This window comes from Phalacrocorax carbo, chromosome 19, assembly GCF_963921805.1.
Source record: "Phalacrocorax carbo chromosome 19, bPhaCar2.1, whole genome shotgun sequence".
Taxonomy (NCBI): domain Eukaryota; kingdom Metazoa; phylum Chordata; class Aves; order Suliformes; family Phalacrocoracidae; genus Phalacrocorax; species Phalacrocorax carbo.
In genome coordinates this window covers 9,290,968-9,310,927 of record NC_087531.1, presented here as the reverse complement: position 1 = coordinate 9,310,927, position 19,960 = coordinate 9,290,968, and the positions used below count along the sequence as shown (strand labels likewise).

General features: G+C 53.7%; 2 protein-coding genes across 3 annotated transcripts; one reads left to right on the top strand and one right to left on the bottom strand.

Moving 5' to 3' along the window:
• Positions 1–987: 987 nt before the first annotated feature.
• POLE4 (DNA polymerase epsilon 4, accessory subunit) lies at positions 988–3,622 on the bottom strand. The gene is made up of 4 exons (XM_064469557.1): positions 3,247–3,622; positions 2,092–2,176; positions 1,761–1,802; positions 988–1,424 (listed from the first exon to the last, which is right to left on the bottom strand). The coding sequence occupies exons 1-4, from the start codon at positions 3,436–3,438 to the stop codon at positions 1,411–1,413; spliced, it is 333 nt and encodes a 110-aa protein (XP_064325627.1). The 5' UTR covers positions 3,439–3,622; the 3' UTR covers positions 988–1,410.
• Positions 3,623–3,849: 227 nt separating this feature from the next.
• LOC135316374 (PML-RARA-regulated adapter molecule 1-like) lies at positions 3,850–19,373 on the top strand. 2 transcript variants are annotated; one of them, XM_064469602.1, is made up of 10 exons: positions 3,850–4,965; positions 10,162–10,852; positions 15,412–15,484; positions 15,936–16,048; positions 16,371–16,425; positions 16,734–16,827; positions 17,115–17,277; positions 17,920–17,953; positions 18,556–18,590; positions 19,086–19,373. In XM_064469602.1, the coding sequence occupies exons 1-10, from the start codon at positions 4,963–4,965 to the stop codon at positions 19,088–19,090; spliced, it is 1,266 nt and encodes a 421-aa protein (XP_064325672.1). In that variant the 5' UTR covers positions 3,850–4,962; the 3' UTR covers positions 19,091–19,373. The 2 variants fall into 2 exon arrangements, with proteins under 2 accessions (XP_064325672.1, XP_064325673.1); XM_064469603.1 differs by lacking the exon at positions 3,850–4,965 and adding an exon at positions 9,838–9,885.
• Positions 19,374–19,960: the final 587 nt, after the last annotated feature.

Sequence of the window (19,960 nt, the reverse complement as noted above, 5' to 3'; positions counted from 1 at the left end):
GGAAGACTTCAAAGCGTTTCTTGAGAGCAACTGGTTTTGCTCCCAGCCTGGGGAAGCTCCCTTGGGGGTCTTTGTTCTTATCACCACTTCCAAACTAAGACTGAGTCACTTTCAAGTCCCCTCATTTGAAAGGAACACACATCCTTCATCCTCACTCAACTCATCACGTTCAGTGGCCTTTTTATCTAGGGACAACCCTCTTTTGTCCCTCCTGCAACAAAAAAAATGAGCTGGCTCTTTGATAAAGAAGGCAACACAGTAGGACTCGAACACATCGGCAATGCCAGCGTGTTCCCCACGACCACGCAGAGAGGCCTGCAGCTCTGCTTTTGCCTCTTCAGCCCTGGAGCCAGGAGGAGGCATCTTTCTAGCTTGTTGATCACACATAAGAAAGTACTGGTCTCTGTGTCCTGGAAACAGCGGAGGCACAGACAGTGTTGTATGCTGTAAGGGACCCTCACAGACCTGCCAGTCGAGGGCAGCAGTTTGTCCTGAACACTTGCTGCATGTGGCTCTCCATCACAGAAGTTAGGCTCTCTGCACCGACTTGGCCCATTTTAGGCGGCAGGGGCTGCATCCAAATCCCAGAGAAATTGTTCTTGCCAGATTCAGGAATGAGAGCACATGAGAGAACAGTGACAGCACTGTAATGCATCCAGCACCACTCTGGCATTCAAAATTGGGTTTTGGGGAGGTTTGGGGTTTTTTTTTTGTTTGACTACTATTACTTACAGGTGCAGCAATCAGAAATTTATGGAAGCTGTTATACCCCTAGGAACAAGCCAAATCCCCCTGGAACTCATACACAGCTCCTGGAGGACAACTGGGCTTCTCCAAGACTGATGCCTTGAGGAAACAATTAGCAAAAGCAAAATGCTATTAGAAGGCATCGTCCCCAAACTATGCCATTCACCACAGTGCTGCAGGAACACCAACCCCTTCATCCCAGCAGCACAGAGGAGAAATCAGGAGAGCTGTTCAACAACAACAACAATAAAAAAAATGTAATTGTGTTCGGCCAAGAAACAAACATATATAAAGAAAAATACATTTCCATAAGAAAAAATTCACTGTGCCTGGGCATCTGAGCCGAGCCACTCGCCGTTCACAGCTCTGTGGTGCTGCGGAATACCTGGAGAGGCAGGGACCGCTACTCTGAGTGACTGCCGTGTGACCCGGAGAGCAGCCTGCCCCATGGTGGCAGGGCACAGTTAAGTGACTTACAAAATAGTTATGAAAAAATATGCATTTTAAATAAAGAACTTAAAACAACTTAAACTTTATACAAAATATGGTTGCCATTTCAGTGTCTCAACTCTAGGAGCTATTTTTGAACTCTCAACGTCCTGTTTTCCACCCCATGTCTGCCTCTGCAGTCTCCTTCTCCAGAGAGCTCTGTCTCTGTCCAGCTCAGTCCAAAGTACCTAAAAATGAAAAAGAAAAAAAAACTGGTCTCAGGAATCAGAAATGCAGTTATGCGAACAAATGAAACTTGATTACAAGCTGCCAAAGCAATATGCAATAACTTTCTAAAGTTTAAGCAAAACACACACGAGTAAAATCAAATCTGGCTAAAAAGTATTGTACCTGTCTCAGGGTCCCCTTGATTTGTGTTTCATGTCTCAATAGCGTAGCTTGTAATGCCCCTCTCTAACTACTAAAGATGTGGAAACAGAGGGCTCTGCAAATGATTAAGTTCTTTCTCTCCCAAGGAGATTACGCAAAATATTGAAACTAAGTGAAACCAAGTAGAAACTCACCTTCCAAAAAAGCAAATTCATCAATAGCTTCAATGGCATTATCTGCAAAGCAAATTGAAAACAATTAACACAGATAAATGCACTCCGTGTTTGCATCTGCTTCAAATAGCAGCATTTGAAATTACATCACAGTGGCCAGTTTCAAAGAGTTTACTTGTTTTGGAGCTGGCATGTGGAATTATTAGCTTAATGTTTGGTAGAAGTTTTGCTCTCCCATCTCCAGAGAAAGAAAGAGAAGCACCTATGATTGCTTCATAAGACTGGGACAGGGGAAAAAATCCTTGACCCTCGCAGCTCTTTGCTAAGGATAGCACAGAACATGCTCTCATACCCAGGTCTTTTCTCTGCAGAGTTTTCCTTTTTCCTTGCTGAGCATACACATAAGCATCTTTGGCTATGGTTTCAACAAACAACTCCTGCAAAGCAAGAACAAGACAGTTTCACACAGGGGATGAGAGAGAGGAGAGAATATCCTGAGGAAAGGAAAGGTCCTACAAGGCTTTGGGACGAAACCAGAACACCCATCTTAACATTTCCCCTTCCTAATAAATAGCTCTGAAACAAATTAAATTGTTGGAGTGATGCAGATGAGAAGTAACAAGGGAGGAGGCTGAGAGTGTATTGGACAGAGATGGTTCCTCTGAACACCTCTGGGATGCCGGCAATACACCAGCTGCTGCTCCCAGGGCACCTTCTGAAGGAGGAGAGGGGTCCTGTACTCTGTGGAGGATGAGCTCCGAGCATGACTGTCCTCATGCGCCACCAGAAAGGGAGGCAGGTGCCCCGAGCAGGCCGAGGCGCTGCTGAGGGGAGATGCTGAGAGGCCAGACTCTGCACACGGATACTTTCGCGTGATGCCACCAAACACAGCTCGCCCGCGCGGTGGGAGACACTTCCCAGAGGAGGTAAAACCCCCCCCCTCTGTTCCACGTCGCTCTGATTTGCACATTGCAAACCCTCAACGTGCAGCCAGAGCGAGCTAGAAATGCAGCGGGCGGGCGCAGAGCCCCGGCGCTTCCACGGCCATGCTCGCAGCGTGCGGACAGCGGCAACCTCGGGCCGCTTCTGCCCGCCGCGGGCCGCCTCCGGCGGGATCCCTGACCGAGGGAGCCGCCCTTTCCCGCCGGCGGCGCCTCCCAGCCTGGGGGCCCCGGGGGCCGCCGGGCGAGGGCTGGGGCCGCCGTCCCGCTTCCCCCCGGGAGAGCCCGGACGGGCGCCCAGCCACCCTCGCCGCCCTCGATCGGACAAGGCGTCGGTTGGGAGAGGAAACCCTCCAAAACAAGAAAAACAGCTATAATAATGATAATAATAATAATAAAGCTACGCGTCCCACAGAGCCCGAGCGCAGCGCCCGGGCTGCGGCTCCCATCGCCGGCCCGGCGCGGCCCAGCAGGCCCCCTCAGCCCGCGGGCCCGGCCCCGGCCCGGCAGCGGCGCGGCGGGGCCTCCCCCGCCAACCGGCCGCCGCCGCCGCTGCCGCCCCTCACCGTGGCCCGCGCCAGGACGAAGACGGCCTCCTGGCTGGCCAGGCTGACGTCCGGGTCCGCCTTCACCAGTGCCTTCACCCGCGCCAGCGGCAGCCGGGCCAGGCGGGCCGGCTCCGGGCACGGCGGCCCCGCGCCCGCCGCCTCCGCACCCGCCACCGGCACCAGCACGGCCCCCGCCTCCGCTGCCGCCATCCCGCGCCCTGGGCCGCGCCTGCGCGGGGCCGCCGCGGGGAGGGGACGGGGGGCCGCGGCAGGGCCGGGCCCCGCGGAGCGGCCGCAGCGGGAGGGGGCTGCCCGCCGGGCGCGGGGGGGCTCAGCGCGCCCAGCGCGGGCCGTCAGCTCTCCATCGCCCCACACACGGCCCTGCGGTCTCCCTTCCGCCCCCGTACCCCAAACACAGCCCGCTCACCCTCATCGCCCCACCCCCAGCCCTTCCGCCTCCCTGGCACCCCCCACCAAACGCGAGCCTCGAGCCCGTCGTCCCCATCGTCCCCGTCCCCCGCAAAGATGGCCTTTGGGGCCTCCCTGTCATCCCCAAACATGGCTCTTTGCCGCCCCCCAAACATGGCTCTGGCTTCCCCGTGGTGGCGGCGCTGGAACAGCGGGGCAGGCGGTGATGGGGACCCACCACTCTGTGAGGGTGACTGTCACTACCGGCTGCCCACTCTGTGCCCCCACGTCGGCTCCCTGTGGTTCCGGAGTGGGGCCTCCCAACAACCCCCTCTCCATCCCGCCTCCAGCTGGTGGGATCAAACCCTCCAGTGCCTCTTGGGCACCCACTGCCCTCTGCAGGACCCCCAGGGACCACCACCCTTGGCCAAGACGTGCCTGTCCCAGCCTTCCCCACGTCCTTGACCCGCTGTCTTAACACTGTCTGGAGGCAGGAGCCGCTGCTGGCACTTCTGGTGGGACATCTTTCCAAAGGGCTGGAGGGACGCACCACCCCGGGGTGGGGACATCAGTGCCTGCTCGCCGCCGGCCAGAGCATCCCAGCCACAGGACTTGACTCAATCTCTCAGAACTTTCCTGCCTCTGAGGCAATAAATGGTGAAACCAGGACATTTCAACACAGAGGTGGCCCAACTCGGCACCACGCCACACAGAGCACTTCTTCTGTGTCATGGCGGAGCTCGGATCTTCAACAGAAAATGTCCCCCAGTTTTGGATACTCTGGGAAGCTGTAGCCCTCTCCCCAGCCCTCCCATGCTCCTGCAGAGCTCAGGGGCCATGCTGGTTTATGCCATGCAACCCCCGCGAATTGCCTCCACCCTCTGCAGGTCCCGTGGGGCTCTGAAGACCTGACCTGCAGTGGGTTCATGTTGGCCACTGTCGGACGAGAACATAACCCGCCCTCCTGGTCCTTGTGGCAGCCCATCCCTCGCATCCTGGAGTCTGTCCCTGAACCCCAGGCTCTTTTCTGGATGAGACCCTTACGGGCACAGGGCTTGCTGGGCTTCAAGCTTCCTAACAGCAGCAAAGTCCAAGCTCGCAGTGCACCAAGAACTGCTCCTCCTCCTTCTTGTGCTGTTTCACAGTCAGGCTACAGTGACTTCCTGGCATTGCACACAACTTCTCACCAACCATTAGGAAAGAGCTTCTGGTTTCAGGGGAGGGGGACTTCAGAGAGGCTTGTCTTGCACAAGTCCTTCTGCTTGGATGCCTCCGGTGGCCTTTAGAAAGGAGGTGAGCACGCAGGAAAGCATCTGCTGATGGAAAATGGTGAGTAAGAGCTGGACTTGGGCTGCACTGGACCTGGGGATGGGGCATGGGGAGCAGAGAGGTGTCTCCTGCTTGGAAAGGCTTTGGCGGTGTCCTTGCGAGGGGCTGGATCCTGCCAAGACCTTCACTCCTCCTGGAAGACAAAGTCCTCCTGTATGTCTGAGCTGTTTGGAGCTTCAGAGGTCTCTGACCGGTTCCTGGGCTGAGTGTGTGATTTGCTGGGTGATGTTGGGCTGGATATAAAATCTGTGTGTACCACACCCTTCCACTGAGTCCAGGAGAGCATCCACCAGTGCAAAATGTGTTGAAAAAGCTGGAATTTATCGTGGTGACTGTGGTGCTGTATCCCACAGGTACACCTGGGGGCTCTGTGCAAGTCACAGCTCATGGAACAGCTCCAAAATTGATGGTTACAACCTCTGAACCATTCAGGTGCCAAAAATCCCAGCAGCATATTTGGGAATCTGGAAAAAGTTGGGTTTTTTCCACTAGTTTGGGTGAAACCCCCACTGCCTGCTGTGCAGGAAACAGTGAATTTGCGCTGCTTTACTACAGGCTACGCTCAGAGTGCTGCATTTGCTGGGTTTACCAGGGAAATTGGGGTGACTGCCTCGGGATGCAAGGGGAACTTGCACTTATTTAGGTATATATACATTTGAGGACTAATGTCTAAAAATATTGTGCTAGCTTCTTTGCATTCTTTGCCCTTCTGTTGTGAAATAAAAAAATTATGCAAGCACAAACCCAAACTGAAATCCCAGAGGGAGGGGAACTTCAAAATCAAAGCCTACAGCTTGCCAAGGGCAAGTGGAGCAGCGAGCTCCGGTGCAAAGAGACACCATGGTCTGGGGACAAGGCTGTGGGAGAAAGGTGGGGGAGGGCAAGATGATCCCTCCCCTCCTGTAAAGTCTAAGAAGCTCAGGAAAAATGTAACCCCATCCCACCTGAATTTTGTACCATACCCCGATCCTGACCCTCTTCTTTCAAAAGTCATCCAGGTTCCTCCTGGCAGCCTTTCTCTGGAGGCTTCAGAAAAAGGTGCTTTTTGGTCATTAAGGAAGCTGGGGGAAGCTCTGCGCTGGGGCTGGCGTGACCCAGTTCATGTGTGCACAGTGTGAGCTGCACAGGAAACACACCGGTCAGGAAAGTAGGGTAGATCTGTTGCCTCGGCCTTTTTTTTCTTGCACGCAGACTTTGGCAGGATGCATTTCAGCAGCACCGTCTTGGGTTTTCCTCCGGGGAGGGATGCTGATGGCTCTGTGTGGTCTCCCCCACCAACTCCTACCCAACTGCCCTGGGTTCACCGTGGACTTAATGGGAACCAGGACCAGGGCAAGTTGCTCCCATCTGAGCCCCTGGGCAATCTCTAGATCTCAGATTCTGCTCTCAGGAGATTTGCTACTACTAGGGTGTAATTCCCCACCCCATCTCTCTGTTTTGATGATTCCTGGTAGTGGACAAAGGGTGGATCAGTCCAAACAATGCCATGAAACACCTCCTGGATGCCCTCATGGTGGTGGGACCTGTCCCCAACCTGGTGCAGCCCAGAGTTGTTTTCTCAGGCACACTCCAGGACCGCTGTGAGCAAAGACCACATTTCATGGAGGAGACTTAGTGTCAGGCCACATTGAAGAAATACTGCATTCCCCAGGGGGCTCTTTGACTTGTTTTCCTCCATGGTGTTTGTCATGGTTTTAACTGGGATAGAGTTAATTTTCTTCTCAATCCCTCTGGCAGCAGAGTGCAGGCCACAGTTTGCTTTCACATGGAGGGGCGTCCAGTATACCTGGAATCGACTGCCCCAGGGGTGGAAACACAGTCCTACCATTTGCCATGGACTGATCCGTAAAGCTTAGGGACAAGGTGGAGCTCCCGAACACCTTCAATACATTGATAACATCATCGTGTGGCGCAACACAGCAGAAGAAGGTTTTGAGAAAGGAGAGAAAATAGTACAAATCCTTTTGAAGTCCGGTTTTGCCATAAACCAAAGTAAAGTTAAGGGACCTGCAGGAGAGATCCAGTTCTTTTAGGAATCAAATGGCAAGATGGTCGTCATCAGATTCCAATGGATGTGATCAACAAAATAGCAGCCATGTCTCCACCAACTAGCAAAAAGGAAACAAAAGGTTTTTTTAGGTGTTGTGGGTTTTTGGAGGATGCATATTCCAAATTACAGTCTGATTGTAAGCCCTCTCTATCAAGTGACCCGGAAAAAGAATGATTTCAAATGGGGCCCTGAGCAAAAACAGGCCTTTGAACAGATTAAACAGGAGATAGTTCATGCAGTAGCCCTTGGGCCAGTCCGGGCAGGACAAGATGTAAAGAATGTGCTCTACACGGCAGCCGAGGAGAATGGCCCTACCTGGAGCCTCTGGCAGAAAGCACCAGGGGAGACCCGAGGTCGACCCCTGGGGTTTTGGAGTCGGGGATACAGAGGGTCCGAAGCCTGCTATACTCCAACTGAAAAAGAGATATTGGCAGCATATGAAGGGGTCCGAGCTGCTTCAGAAGTGGTTGGTACTGAGGCACAGCTGCTCCTGGCACCCCGACTGCCAGTGCTGGGCTGGATGTTCAGAGGGAACGTCCCCTCCACACACCATGCAACTGATGCTACGTGGAGTAAATGGGTTGCACTGATCACCCAGCGGGCTCGAGTAGGAAACCCCAGTCGCCCAGGAATCTTGGAAGTGATCATGGACTGGCCAGAAGGCAAAGACTTTGGAATATCACCAGAGGAGGAGGTGACACGTGCTGAAGAAGCCCCACTGTATAACAAACTGTCAGAAGATGAGAAGCAGTATGCCCTGTTCCCTGATGGGTCCTGTCGCCTTGTGGGAAAGCACCGGAGATGGAAGGCTGCTGTATGGAGTCCTACACGACAAGTAGCAGAAACTGCTGAAGGAGAAGGTGAATCGAGCCAGTTTGCAGAGGTAAAGGCCATCCAGCTGGCCTTAGACATCGCTGAATGGGAAAAGTGGCCAGTGCTCTACCTCTATACCGACTCCTGGATGGTGGCAAATGCCCTGTGGGGCTGGTTACAGCAGTGGAAGCAAAGCAACTGGCAGCGCAGAGGCAAACCCATCTGGGCTGCCACATTGTGGCAAGATATTGCTGCCCGGGTAGAGAACCTGGTTGTGAAAGTACGTCATGTGGATGCTCACGTCCCCAAGAGTCGGGCCACTGAAGAACATCGGAACAACCAGCAGGTGGATCAGGCTGCCAAGATTGAAGTGGCTGAGGTGGATCTGGACTGGCAGCATAAGGGTGAACTATTTCTAGCTCGGTGGGCCCATGACACCTCAGGCCATCAAGGGAGAGATGCAACATACAGGTGGGCTCGTGATCGAGGGGTGGACTTGACCATGGACGTTATTGCACAGGTTATCCACGAATGTGACACATGCGCTGCAATCAAGCAAGCGAAGCGGGTAAAGCCTCTGTGGTATGGGGGACGATGGCTGAAGTATAAATATGGGGAGGCCTGGCAAATTGACTATATCACACTCCCACAGACCCGCCAAGGCAAGCGCCATGTGCTTACAATGGTAGAAACAATGACTGGCTGGCTGGAAACATATCCTGTCCCCCACGCCACTGCCCGGAACGCTATCCTGGGTCTTGAGAAACAAGTCCTGTGGCGACATGGCACCCCAGAGAGAATTGAGTCAGACAATGGGACTCATTTCCGAAACAACCTCATAGACACCTGGGCCAAAGAGCACGGCATTGAGTGGGTGTATCACATCCCCTACCACGCACCAGCCTCTGGGAAAATTGAACGGTGCAATGGACTGTTAAAGACTACACTGAGAGCAATGGGGGGTGGGACATTCAAGCACTGGGATACACATTTAGCAAAAGCCACGTGGTTAGTCAGCACTAGGGCATCTGCCAATCGAGCTGGCCCTGCCCAATCAGAACCCTCACGTACTGTGGAAGGGGATAGAGTCCCTGTAGTGCACGTAGAAAATATGTTGGGCAAAACAGTCTGGGTTATTCCTGCCTCAGGCAAAGGCAAACCCATTTGTGGGATTGCTTTTGCTCGAGGACCTGGGTGCACTTGATGGGTGATGCAGGAGGATGGAGTCCGGTGTGTGCCTCAAGGAGCTTTGATTTTGGGCTAAAACAGCCAATGAACTGAATAGTATGCTGATAATTGCTATATAATGTTGTATGTTATCACTACTATGGTTGCTATATGCCGTATCAATGGTATCATGGTGGGAATCTCCCAAATTAATAATAAAAAAAAAGAACTTTCAATTGAACCAAGCAAAGTGCAGCAGTGATGGAATGAGGACTGACTTCAGCATGCAACAATCCAACACCACGCACAGCACCTCTCTGAAAGAATTGTACAATAGATGGAACCCAAAGTCATGGACTAAATGAACTCAATGGACAGTTCACAGATATTTTACAGGGGTGGTCCATAGACTAGGGGAATGATAAATGAAATCTGTATATTCTGTTAAAGGATGAGAAGGTGGGTAGGGGATATTGAAATTGTATTGGATAGTATGGGACCTGAGCATGATGTAAATGATGTGGAATAAGGGGTGGCTACTGTCATGGTTTTAGCTGGGATAGAGTTAATTTTCTTCACTGCAGCTGGCATAGTGCTGTGCTTTGGACTTAGCATGAAAACAATGTTGAGTTAACACACAGATGTTTAGGCTGTTGCTGGGTAGTGCTTGTACTAGTCAAGGACTTTTCTAGCTTCCCATGCTCTGCTGGGTGCACAAGAAGCTGGGAGGGGAGGGGGCACAGCTAAGAGAGCGGATTCAAACTGGCCAAGGGGATATTCCATATCACGTAACGTCATGCCCAGGATGTTAACTGGGAGGGGCTGGCTGGGGGAGGAGGGAAGCAATCATGGCTTGGGGATGGGCAACATCGGTCGGCGGGTGGTGAGCGGTTGTATCGTTTGTGTTTCTGTTTTTTTCCCTTTTTCCCGTTTCCTTTTTATTATATTATCATTATTTTTATTATTATCATATTCGTTATTATTATAATTATTATTTTATTGTAATTATTAAACTGTGCTTATCCCACAAGTTCTTTTGCTCTTCCGATTCTCTCCCCGATCCCACAGGGGTGGGGGGAGTGAGTGAGCGGCTGCGTGGTGTTTAGTTGCCGACTGAGGCTGAACCACGACAGTGTTTTAACTGGAGCTCTTCTTAATGGTTGCAGACACATCTGGAGGCGAAAGAGGCCATGGTGAGGCACCTACAGGCAAAGTTCCAAGGGAACAGGAATGACCCTCCTGGAGTGGGTGGCTGGTCGGAGAGTCACTCTGCAGCACCTCCTGCAATGGAGCTGGGACAGACCCCTGTGCCAGGCTCCAAGGGTGAGCCGCCTCCTGAGTCCCCCTGGACCAGGAAGGTGGACTTCAGCAGAGCTTCTCCATCTCACAGTAAAGGTCAGAGTGCAGGACAGCATTTGCCTTCTCATCCTGTCTGTGAGACCCCGGGATGGATGGTGCGACTGAAGAAGGGGATTGCTCAAGACAGCAGCTTCCCCCCAGCCCCTGCAAAGCCAGGAGGAGGAGCTGTATTGAACAAGGATGTGGGAGCCATCTCTGACCCTCCCCAGAGAAACCCAGCCCAGCAGACACGGCCACTTGCCAAAGACAAGGGTGCTCCGGTGGTTCCTGCCAAAGGTGCGTCTGCTGCAGCCTCCCTGGACGCTGTGGGAAGCCCCCATGGGTCAGGCCACTCAGGTCCGCCTCGGAGGAAGCCTTTGCCGCACGTCAAGGTGCTGGGAGCGAGGCCGGCCAAGCCCAGGCGCCCTCCTGTTGTGTGTCTGGAGAAGTTCAGTGCAGCTGCACGTCCTGGGATGCCCATCCATCCTGCCACGGAGCCACCAAGGAGTGCTCAGCTGGGTATGGCCAGTCACCTGCCCGTCCCTGAGAGAAGGATGCTGCTCATTCAGGAAGGAAAATCTCCCAAGTTAGAGTCTGGAGCTCCTGGGAGATGGAAATATTGGGGGTGGGGGCTGGTAATGCCAAAGGGGCTTTTATAGGCAGAGCATGTAGAAGGGAATGAGAGAAGGACAGCAGGTGAAGAAACTAAGGGGTCCAAGTGCCCTGTCCCTGGCTGGGGACAGATATCAGGCTCTGGGGTGCTTGTAAACAGTAAGGTTGGAGTAAGTAACATGAGGGATGCTGCCGAACTGGAGTGAGCCCAGTGCAGGACACAAAGATGGTTGGGGGCTGGAGCACATGGGGAAAGAGAGGCTGAGACCCAGGCTTGGTTGGCTGGGAGGAGAGGAGTGAGGGGGAGATTCTTTCACTGCCCACAGCTACCTAACGGGAGGAGATGGAGTCGGACTCTTCCCAGAGGTGCTCAGGAGCAGGACCAGAGGTGTCAGACATGAGCTGCAGTAGGGGAAATTCCAGTTAGGTATTAAGAGAAGGCTCTTTCCTGTGAGAGTGGTGCAGCCCTGCGGCAGGCACCAGGGAGATGGGTATCTCCATCCTTGGAGACACTCAGTTGCCACCAAGATGAGATGCTAAACAACCTGCCCTAGCTCTGAGGCCAGCCCTGCTCTGAGCGGGAGGTTGGATGATACTCCAGAGGTTCTTCCCAACCAGTCCACCCTCGTGTGGTGAACACACAAGCCTGCCTGGTGAGAAGCAGAGCCGGTCTCCATCCCATGGGCAAGAAGCACTTAGCCTTTGGCCAAGGGGCAGAGGCTCTCTGAAGCTGGCAGCATGTTGCCTGCAACACCATCCACCTCCAGGCCTGAGGGAGCCACCGAGACCCCACAGACGCAGCCAGAGCTATGGCTACTGGGGCCGTGGTGCTGGCTTGGTGTGCCTTCCTTACCAGCTGTCCATGGGATGCAGTGCCTGGTGCCTCTTGGACATGGTGGTTCTCTGTTCGGCATGAACCTTGCAACGCTCCATGGTGGCTTTCCAGATCTAGGCAGATTTGTTGGTTTCTAACAGCTGCCACTCTGCTAATCCACACTCTGGGTGACGAAACATGTTTCAAATCCCATTTCTTCCTCAACTCCTCTAAGTTCTGTTCACCGCCCTGTTTAAAGGATCATTCCTAATTAACCAATACATGACATAGCCACGGGGTAGAGGGCAACCATGAGAGTACAGCCTCTCTTCCTTTCCTTATGAGACCTGCAAAACCTACCTGGTTTATGTTATTATAAGACATTATTATTGCATTAGCACTTGGAGGCCTTTCTCAGGCCTGGATGTGCCATTGTGCTGGGAGATGCTCACGCGAGACAGGCCCCAGCCCTGGGCTGAGTGGCCCTGGCAGAGGAGGGAGTGATCTGCTCCCTGCATGCCCTACAAACCAGCAGTTTTCAACTGGGTTGCATCAAAAAGGGCATCGCCAGCAGAGAGAGAGAAGTCATTATGCCACTCTGCTCAGCGCTCATCAGGCCACACCTGGAGTACTGTGTACAGTTCTGGTCCCCGCTGTACAAAAAGGATGCGGACAGGCTGGAAGGGGTCCAGAGAAGGGCCACCAAGATGATCAGAGGACTGGGGAGCCTGCCATACGAGGATAGGCTGGGAGAGCTGGGTTTGTTCAGCCTTGAGAAAAGGAGGCTCAGAGGGGATCTCATCACCGTGTACCAGTACTTAAGGGGTAGTTACAAAGAAGATGGAGACTCCCTTTTTACATGGAGTCACATGGAGAGGACAAGGGGGAATGGACACAAATTGCTCTTGGGGAGATTCCGATTGGACTCTATTGGAAGCACAAAGCCAATTTATCCCCTACAAAGGAAAAGGAAGTAAGCGGAGCAAGAGGCCCCCATGGCTCAACCATGACCTCCTGGGTCTACTCAAATCCAAAAGGGGAGCACACCAGAAATGTAGAAGTGGAGGATTGTCCACCAAGAACTACAAGGGCATACCCAGAGAGTGCAGAGATGCAGTCAGAAAAGCAAAAGCCCAATTTGAATTGAAACTGGCTGTAGACATAAAAAATAACAAGGGTTCTTCAGACATGTCAACCACAAGCAGAAAAAGAAGGAAAACACAGGCCCATTGTTAAACGGAAAAGGAGAATCAATCACCAATGATGAAGAAAAGGCAGAGGTCCTCAACACCTTCTTCACCTCGGTCTTTACCAGCACTGCAGGGTCCCAGGCTTTGGGAACAAAATTGCCAATTGAACCAAACACCGACCCACCGTCGGTGAAGGAAGAGTTAGTATATGAACTACTACAGGAGCTTGACCCCTACAAATCAATGGGCCCTGACGCCATCCACCCGAGGGTGTTGAGAGAGCTTGCTGACATCATCGCAAGGCCTCTCTCCATAATCTTTGAGAAGTCATGGAGAACGGGGGATGTCCCAGGGGACTGGAGGAAGGCAAATGTTACCCCTATCTACAAGAAAGGCTCGAGGGAGGATCCGGGTAACTATAGGCCCATCAGCCTTACTTCAATCCCTGGGAAAGTTATGGAACGAATCCTCCTGAGGGCCATCACAAGTCAATTGAAGCACGTAATTGGGAAAAGCCAACACGGCTTCACTAAAGGCAGATCGTGCTTGACAAACCTGGTGGCCTTCAATGACAAAGCGACTTGCCTGGTTGACATGGGGCGGGCGGTGGGCATTGTCTACCTGGACTTCTCCAAGGCCTTTGATACGGTCCCCCACAGTCTCCTCCTGGAGAAATTGATGCGTTATGGCCTAGACAAGTGGTCTGTGCAGTGGGTGGGGAACTGGCTGACAGGCCGCACCCAAAGGGTGGTGGTAAATAGCTCTTTTTCAAACTGGCAACCTGTCACTAGTGGAGTCCCCCAGGGATCGATATTGGGCCCAATGTTATTCAACGTCTTTATAAGTGATCTGGATACCAGCATCAAGTGTAGCCTGATGGAGTTTGCTGATGACACCAAGTTGAGTGGGGAAGCAGACACGCCAGAAGGGAGAGCTGCTCTGCAGGGAGATCTGGATAGGCTGGAGGAGTGGGCCAGCAAGAACCTTATGAAGTTCAACAAGGAAAAGTGTAAGATCATGCACCTGGGAAAACATAATCTGGGAATGCAGTACAGACTGGGATCCACCTGGCTGGAGAGCAGCTCTGTGGAAAGGGACCTGGGGGTCCTGGTGGACAGAAAGCTCAACATGAGCGAACAGCGTGCTGCTGCGGCCAACAGGCTGCTGGGTTGCATCAAAAAGGGCATCGCCAGCAGAGAGAAAGAAGTCATTATGCCACTCTACTCAGCGCTTGTCAGGCCACACCTGGAGTACCGTGTACAGTTCTGGTCCCCAATGTACAAAAAGGATGTGGACAGGCTGGAAGGGGTCCAGAGAAGGGCCACCAGGATGATCAGAGGACTGGGAAGCTGCCGTACGAGGGTAGGCTGGGAGAGCTGGGTTTGTTCAGCCTTGAGAAAAGGAGGCTCAGAGGGGATCTCATCACCGTGTACCAGTACTTAAGGGGTAGTTACAAAGAAGATGGAGACTCCCTTTTTACACGGAGTCACATGGAGAGGACAAGGGGGAATGGACACAAGTTGCTCTTGGGGAGATTCCGATTGGACACCAGAGGGAAATTTTTCACACTGAGGACAGTCACCCATTGGAATAATCTCCCCAGGGAAGTGGTTGACTCGGCCACGTTGGACACCTTCAAGAGTTGTCTGGACAGGGTGCTGGGCCATCTTGTTTAGACTCTGCTCTTTCTAGAAAGGTTGGACTAGATGATCCCAGAGGTCCCTTCCAACCTGTGATTCTGTGATTTATTTGTCTTATGGGTACTGAGGAAAGTTTGAACATCTAGAATTACAGCCCTGCCCTGATCTGGTTATTTTTGTTACTTTTTTAGGGCCATCTTATGATTTTTAAGGCCTGGTACATGATTGTGCATTACTTGGTACACTAACCCAGCAGAGCTGCGATGTTCGCGCCGGTTGTTGGTTGGTTTGGTTGACCAAGCTGGTGACAGTGATGAGGCTGGTGATAAAAATAATGGGATCTTAGCAAGGATGTAGCTATGCCAGCGACCATATAGGTGCAGCAGCATGTCCTGGCTGATGATGCTCCTGAGCACATGGCGATATCCAGGACTTGCCCTGACTCTGGTACAGATCTGGAGTTTAGGGTTCAAAATACCACATTCAAAATACCCATTTTGGCCTCTTCCCCTCCCCTTTTGTCACTGGTCCAGGGAGAAAGTAACATTAGGGAGATAAAAATGGGAAAGTAGATATTAAAGCTCCCCAGTGAGCTCCCTGACAAGCCGTGCCCCAGTGTGCTGGGAAGAAAGAAAATCTGCAGATGGGCTATGGAGTAAAAACGCCTCGCCAGATCCAGATGTGCAGTCAGTTTTATCTCCCCGTATTCCTCTGCGCTAAATCTGGCCCAGGGCGGCTCTGACCCTCTGGGTGGGTGATAGAGGCAAGGAGAAATGTGAAATAATCCCTCACTGCTCCCTCCCATTCCTCTTTTTACCACAGGTTACCTGAAACCAGGCTATGTTGCATCAGCTCCGGCACAGTTCCCACCACAGGGTGCTCCCAGTGTAACAGGGTAAGGACTGAAGCAGCACTTTTATTCTAGGTGGCTTCCAGGCTGTCCCGACCCAGTGGGAAGGGCATAAGAGGGAACAGCAAGAGCATCCTTGGGTTCTTCTGCCTGCTCCTGGAGCCCAGCATGGGACGGCACCTTGTGCAGGCAGCTCCCACGGTGCAAAGCACCGTCCTTCCTGGGCTGCATTACTGCACAGGTCTGGCTGCTGCTGTCGCACCCCACCCCCCCACCTCCTGCACCCCAGGCTGCTGTGCTGCGCTGCCGAGCCTTGTGCGGAGCTGCTGGCACGTGGCACAGAGCTGCTGTCCCACTCTGCCCCAGAGCCGGGGCCAACCCATGGGCAGCCCAACTGCCTGTTGCTCACCCTCCCCCTGGCAGCCTCGATCCTGCCCTTGACTCCCAGTGCCGTCGCTGCAACAGGGCTTCTTAATCACTGGCTGCCTCGTCACAGGGATGAAGAGGAGATATATGATGATGTAGAGCCCATTGGGCTGCTCAGGAGTGACCAAGGCTTTCTGCTGCCCGCCGTGTCCCAGCCACCAGCGCACCCCTGCCCCAGAGGAGGTGGGTACAGGAGGGGCTGGGATGCTGGTTGGGGTGAGTGCTGTGGCTTAGGGAGCCTCGAGGCCCCGATGAGCCCTGGGCAGCAGTGGAGCCCACGCTGAGCCTGCTGCTCCCATGCATGGGAGGGCAATGGTTTTCTCTGCTGCCTTGTAAATGGGCATGGGAAACCCTGATCCTCACCATGCTCAGAGGGCAAACTCAGGGTTTGGTCCCAGGAGGAGAAAGCTCTTGCTGCTGTTTCAGTCTTGTGTCCTGTCTCAGTGGGTGGCTACACCTTATAGCAGCCTCACGGTAGCACCTCTCCCGGGGTTTGGTTTTACAGGTGGAGATGCCGGTCAAGCTTCTAACAGGGTTGCTTTGTTGGCAGCTGCACAGAGGTAACAGGGGTTTTTACTCTTTCTAAGGGTTCCAAAATGGCCAGGGCTCCTTGCTGCTTTGACAAAGCTCATTGTTTAATGGTCTCTGCTGGGCTTGAGATAGAAATGTCCATGGTGAAGAGCACGAGCGGCAGGTTTAAACCTGACCCAAGAGCCCCAGCAGCCCTGGAGGGAGGCACCTTTGGGCGCCGGGGAGAGCTGGTGTAGGGAAATACGATGGGGCAGCAACTGGGGGGGCACAAAGGGGAAGGGAGGGAGCAGAGCATGGGCTCACCCCAGCTTTCCTGTGACTCGCAATGACTCTGCAGAGAAGCCCAGGTCTCCTGGAAGATTAAGCCAATGACACTCAAGGAATGCAAGAAGGAAGAGAAGGCAGACAGGGAGTTTCAGAAGAAATTCAAGGTGAGCAGCAATGAGTGATTGCTTATCCCTCTAAGCTCCCCCTCACCTCCCGGGAAGGGCACAACGCAATGGCAGAGGGGAGCTGTGCTCTGCAGAGACCAGCCAATACCCAGGTCACCCCTGCCCTGGTCCCCACTGAAACATCCCCAGATCAGAACAGTCCCACAGACCATCTGGCTAGAGAGGGATCTGCTTTTCCTGAGAAGGGAGAGCAGTCAGAGCTGAAGCCAGAGCTCACGCTGCTCTGGGGCGGCTGCCAAGCTGAAGCACTGCTGTTTGTGTTCCAGTTCGAAGGAAGCATCATCGTCCTGACTCAGATGATGGTTGACCCCGCAGTGACGGAGAAGAAGGGTGGAGGGAAGAACCTGCCGCTGAGACGAGGAGAAATCCTTGATGTCATTCAGTTTACAAATCGGGAGCAAATCCTCTGCCGAAACAGCCAGAGGAGGTGTAAGTCTGTGGGGGCTGAGGCTTTGCCTGCAGTGGGGATCACAGCACACAGAGTTTTGGGAACAAGTTTCTTCATGTGCACACACCCCTCCAGACAGCAGGATGCAGCTCCTTGCCATTAGACAGACCTGACATGCACCCTGGGTCTCAAATGTTCCCACTTCTTGCACAAACATCCTGCTCTTCCTCCCACTCAGCACCAGCATTTCTGCTGTTAGCTGCGCTTGTCATCTCCCTCTGCTAAAAGCCTTTGCAGTTCCCAGACCCTCTTAGCCTCCAGCCTGGCACATCACGCTCTGCCACAGGCACGGATGCCACAAGCCATATTTGCACTGAAGGATGCTCGGGTGAAGTGGGCTGCAGATCCCCCAGGCAGAGAGACAGGGATGAGGCTCTTCCCAGCCAGCTGCCACCCAGCCTGGCAGGCTCGTTCCTTGCATTGCCCCAAGCAGGTCCTTCCCAAGGGTCCAGCCCAGCTTCCCTGAGCCGAGCTCCTTCTTTCCCCCAGCTCTCCCTGGGGATGCGAGACGTTGCTAAACCCTGCCCATCCTGGGCAGGGGCAGGTGCTGGGCTGAGACACACCCCACCCCCACCCCCCGCACCCTGGCACAACCTGACACGCTTTTCCTTGCTCTGTTGCAGATGGCTACGTGCCCCGGGCAGTGATGCTACACCTGTGAGTACCTCTTCCCCGGCCCCCTCTTCCCCACTCCACAAGCTGTAGCAATTGCCCAGTGAGTGTTCGGCACCGAACCAGCCCTGGCCGTTGAGTGCCAAATCAAAACCATCCAACCCAGGCAGCGATCAAAAACATAACACTGGCTAGTTACCCTGGGGGCAGAAGCTGCCATTTCTGGTGTCAGGAGAGGTTCTGGCACTGGGACCAACTTCCTGGGGCTCTGCGAGCCCTCCCCAAGCTGTGGTCCCTTGCACGAGACCTGCCCAGACGCTGCCAGTGGCACAGCATGAGAGGCCCGCACTGGCCCTCCGCACGGCCAGGTCTGCAGCTCCCAGCAGCCTGGGATGGGGCCACCATCTGTGTGTAACGTGAGGGGCCAGAGCCGTGCTCGCCTCGCACTGGAGGATCCCAGCTCTGTGGGGAAAGCATGAGGCTGGGAGGAAGCGAACAGGGCTGCGTGGAGGACACCAGAGCCCACAGACATGTTAGGAGAGATGGGATAGATGCGGCAGCGGGAGCTGGCCCTTGCCTCAATGTTGAGAGGAGGTGGGGACATGGGAGACCAGACTGCTCACAGCACCCCGTCTTTTTCCTCACAGGGACACTGACATCTATGATGACGTTGAGATTTACGGTAGGTGCAGAGAGAACTGCTGCCATAGCCCCTTTGCCAAGGGCTGGGTGCTACTCCCTGGCAGGAGCAGGCAGCAGCGACTCCCATGCCAGCACCAGGGCCTCCCCTCCTGTCCCCTTGGCGTTTCCCTACCTGCCCTCTGTCCCCTCCCTCTCTGGGACCCCTCTCCCTCTCTCTGGGACAGCCTGCCCTTCCTCTCAGCTCCCCACACGTCCTCATGTTCCTCCGTTCCTAATTATTTGGACTTCCCTGCACCCTTTCCCTTCTCAGCTTGCTCCCTCCACTTGCTGCCAGCCCCAGGGACCCTTCAATGTCCTTTGAGATGTCCCTGATCCGCCAGAAAACTCAGGATGCCTTTTCCTAAGCAGTTGCTCACTCCCAGCATGCAAACTCCATCCCCTGGCTCGCAGATGGCTCTGAAGATGGAGCTGAATAGAGACAACTGCATTTTAGCTGTGCCAATGAGCAAACATTTTATCTAATTCTTCCTGGCAGGTTGAGCAATCCATGCTAAAGCCAAAGGCACAAGACAGCACCAACAGAGATCTCCCCAAGGGCTGAAAGATGAAAAGCACTATATGCCACACTCCTGCTTTGGAAGGAGCTCTGCTTCCTCTGAGATAGCCTCTGAAAGCTGCCATGTCCCTGCTGAAACAGTGGTGAGGCCATTCAGCACCCTGCAGGGCTGCAAGAATCCTGTCCCACAGGGGCAGGGGGCTCAAAGAGATCCTCAAGTCAAGCCTTCTCTCTGGCTTTGTTTTGTCTGTGTAAAATATGGCAATGGTTTGGGAGGGTTTCATGGTCTTATTTGTGGGTGAGGGGTTTAAAATCTGGGCCAGAGAGGTTTTAATTCAGAGAGGTTTTAATATTTCCCCATTCCCAGAGCATCCTCAGCCTGGGAAGAGCGCTGTATCCCTAAAACCACCCACCCCATCCTTCAGCTGCCTTTTGCACCACTCTCCTGCCCCAGTGAGACTCCTGGCCTGAGCCAGAGTCAAACTGGACATAGAAATACTCTGAAATATTGTGGGCAGCAAAGACCAGGCATCCCAGCAGCATCCTGTGGCCTTGAGGCAGCTTCTCTCCGGAGCTGGTGGAGGGGGTGGATCTGTTGGGGTAGATGTTCCTGTGAGTACATTCAGAATCATCCGTCGATGCCTTGGGCTGACGGTCTGTGCAGATCACCATGGGAAATTCTTCGATTAACTGGGAAACAGTCTTCCTTTGCAAGCTTTGTCCTCACGAAGCCCTCACCAACGTGGGGCAGGAAGGGGGTGCACTCGCAGCTGGTGGGAGCACAAATCCCGTGGCAGCCTCCAGCAGCAGGACCCAGATCCTTTTGGATCAGGAACTGTGACGGGAAGGGAGTT

What these genes read in the sequence shown, in the direction of transcription:
- POLE4 (XM_064469557.1), bottom strand. Translation starts at nt 3,438, where the DNA reads ATGGCGGCAGCGGAGGCGGGGGCCGTGCTGGTGCCGGTGGCGGGTGCG. An exon ending in TCGTCCTGGCGCGGGCCACG is followed by an intron (nt 2,177 to 3,246) that starts GTGAGGGGCGGC and finishes CTTGCTTTGCAG; the next exon opens with GAGTTGTTTGTTGAAACCAT. An exon ending in TCTGCAGAGAAAAGACCTGG is followed by an intron (nt 1,803 to 2,091) that starts GTATGAGAGCAT and finishes TTTGCTTTGCAG; the next exon opens with ATAATGCCATTGAAGCTATT.
- LOC135316374 (XM_064469602.1), top strand. An exon ending in GGTGCTCCCAGTGTAACAGG is followed by an intron (nt 15,485 to 15,935) that starts GTAAGGACTGAA and finishes GCCTCGTCACAG; the next exon opens with GGATGAAGAGGAGATATATG. An exon ending in CGGGCAGTGATGCTACACCT is followed by an intron (nt 17,954 to 18,555) that starts GTGAGTACCTCT and finishes TTTTCCTCACAG; the next exon opens with GGACACTGACATCTATGATG.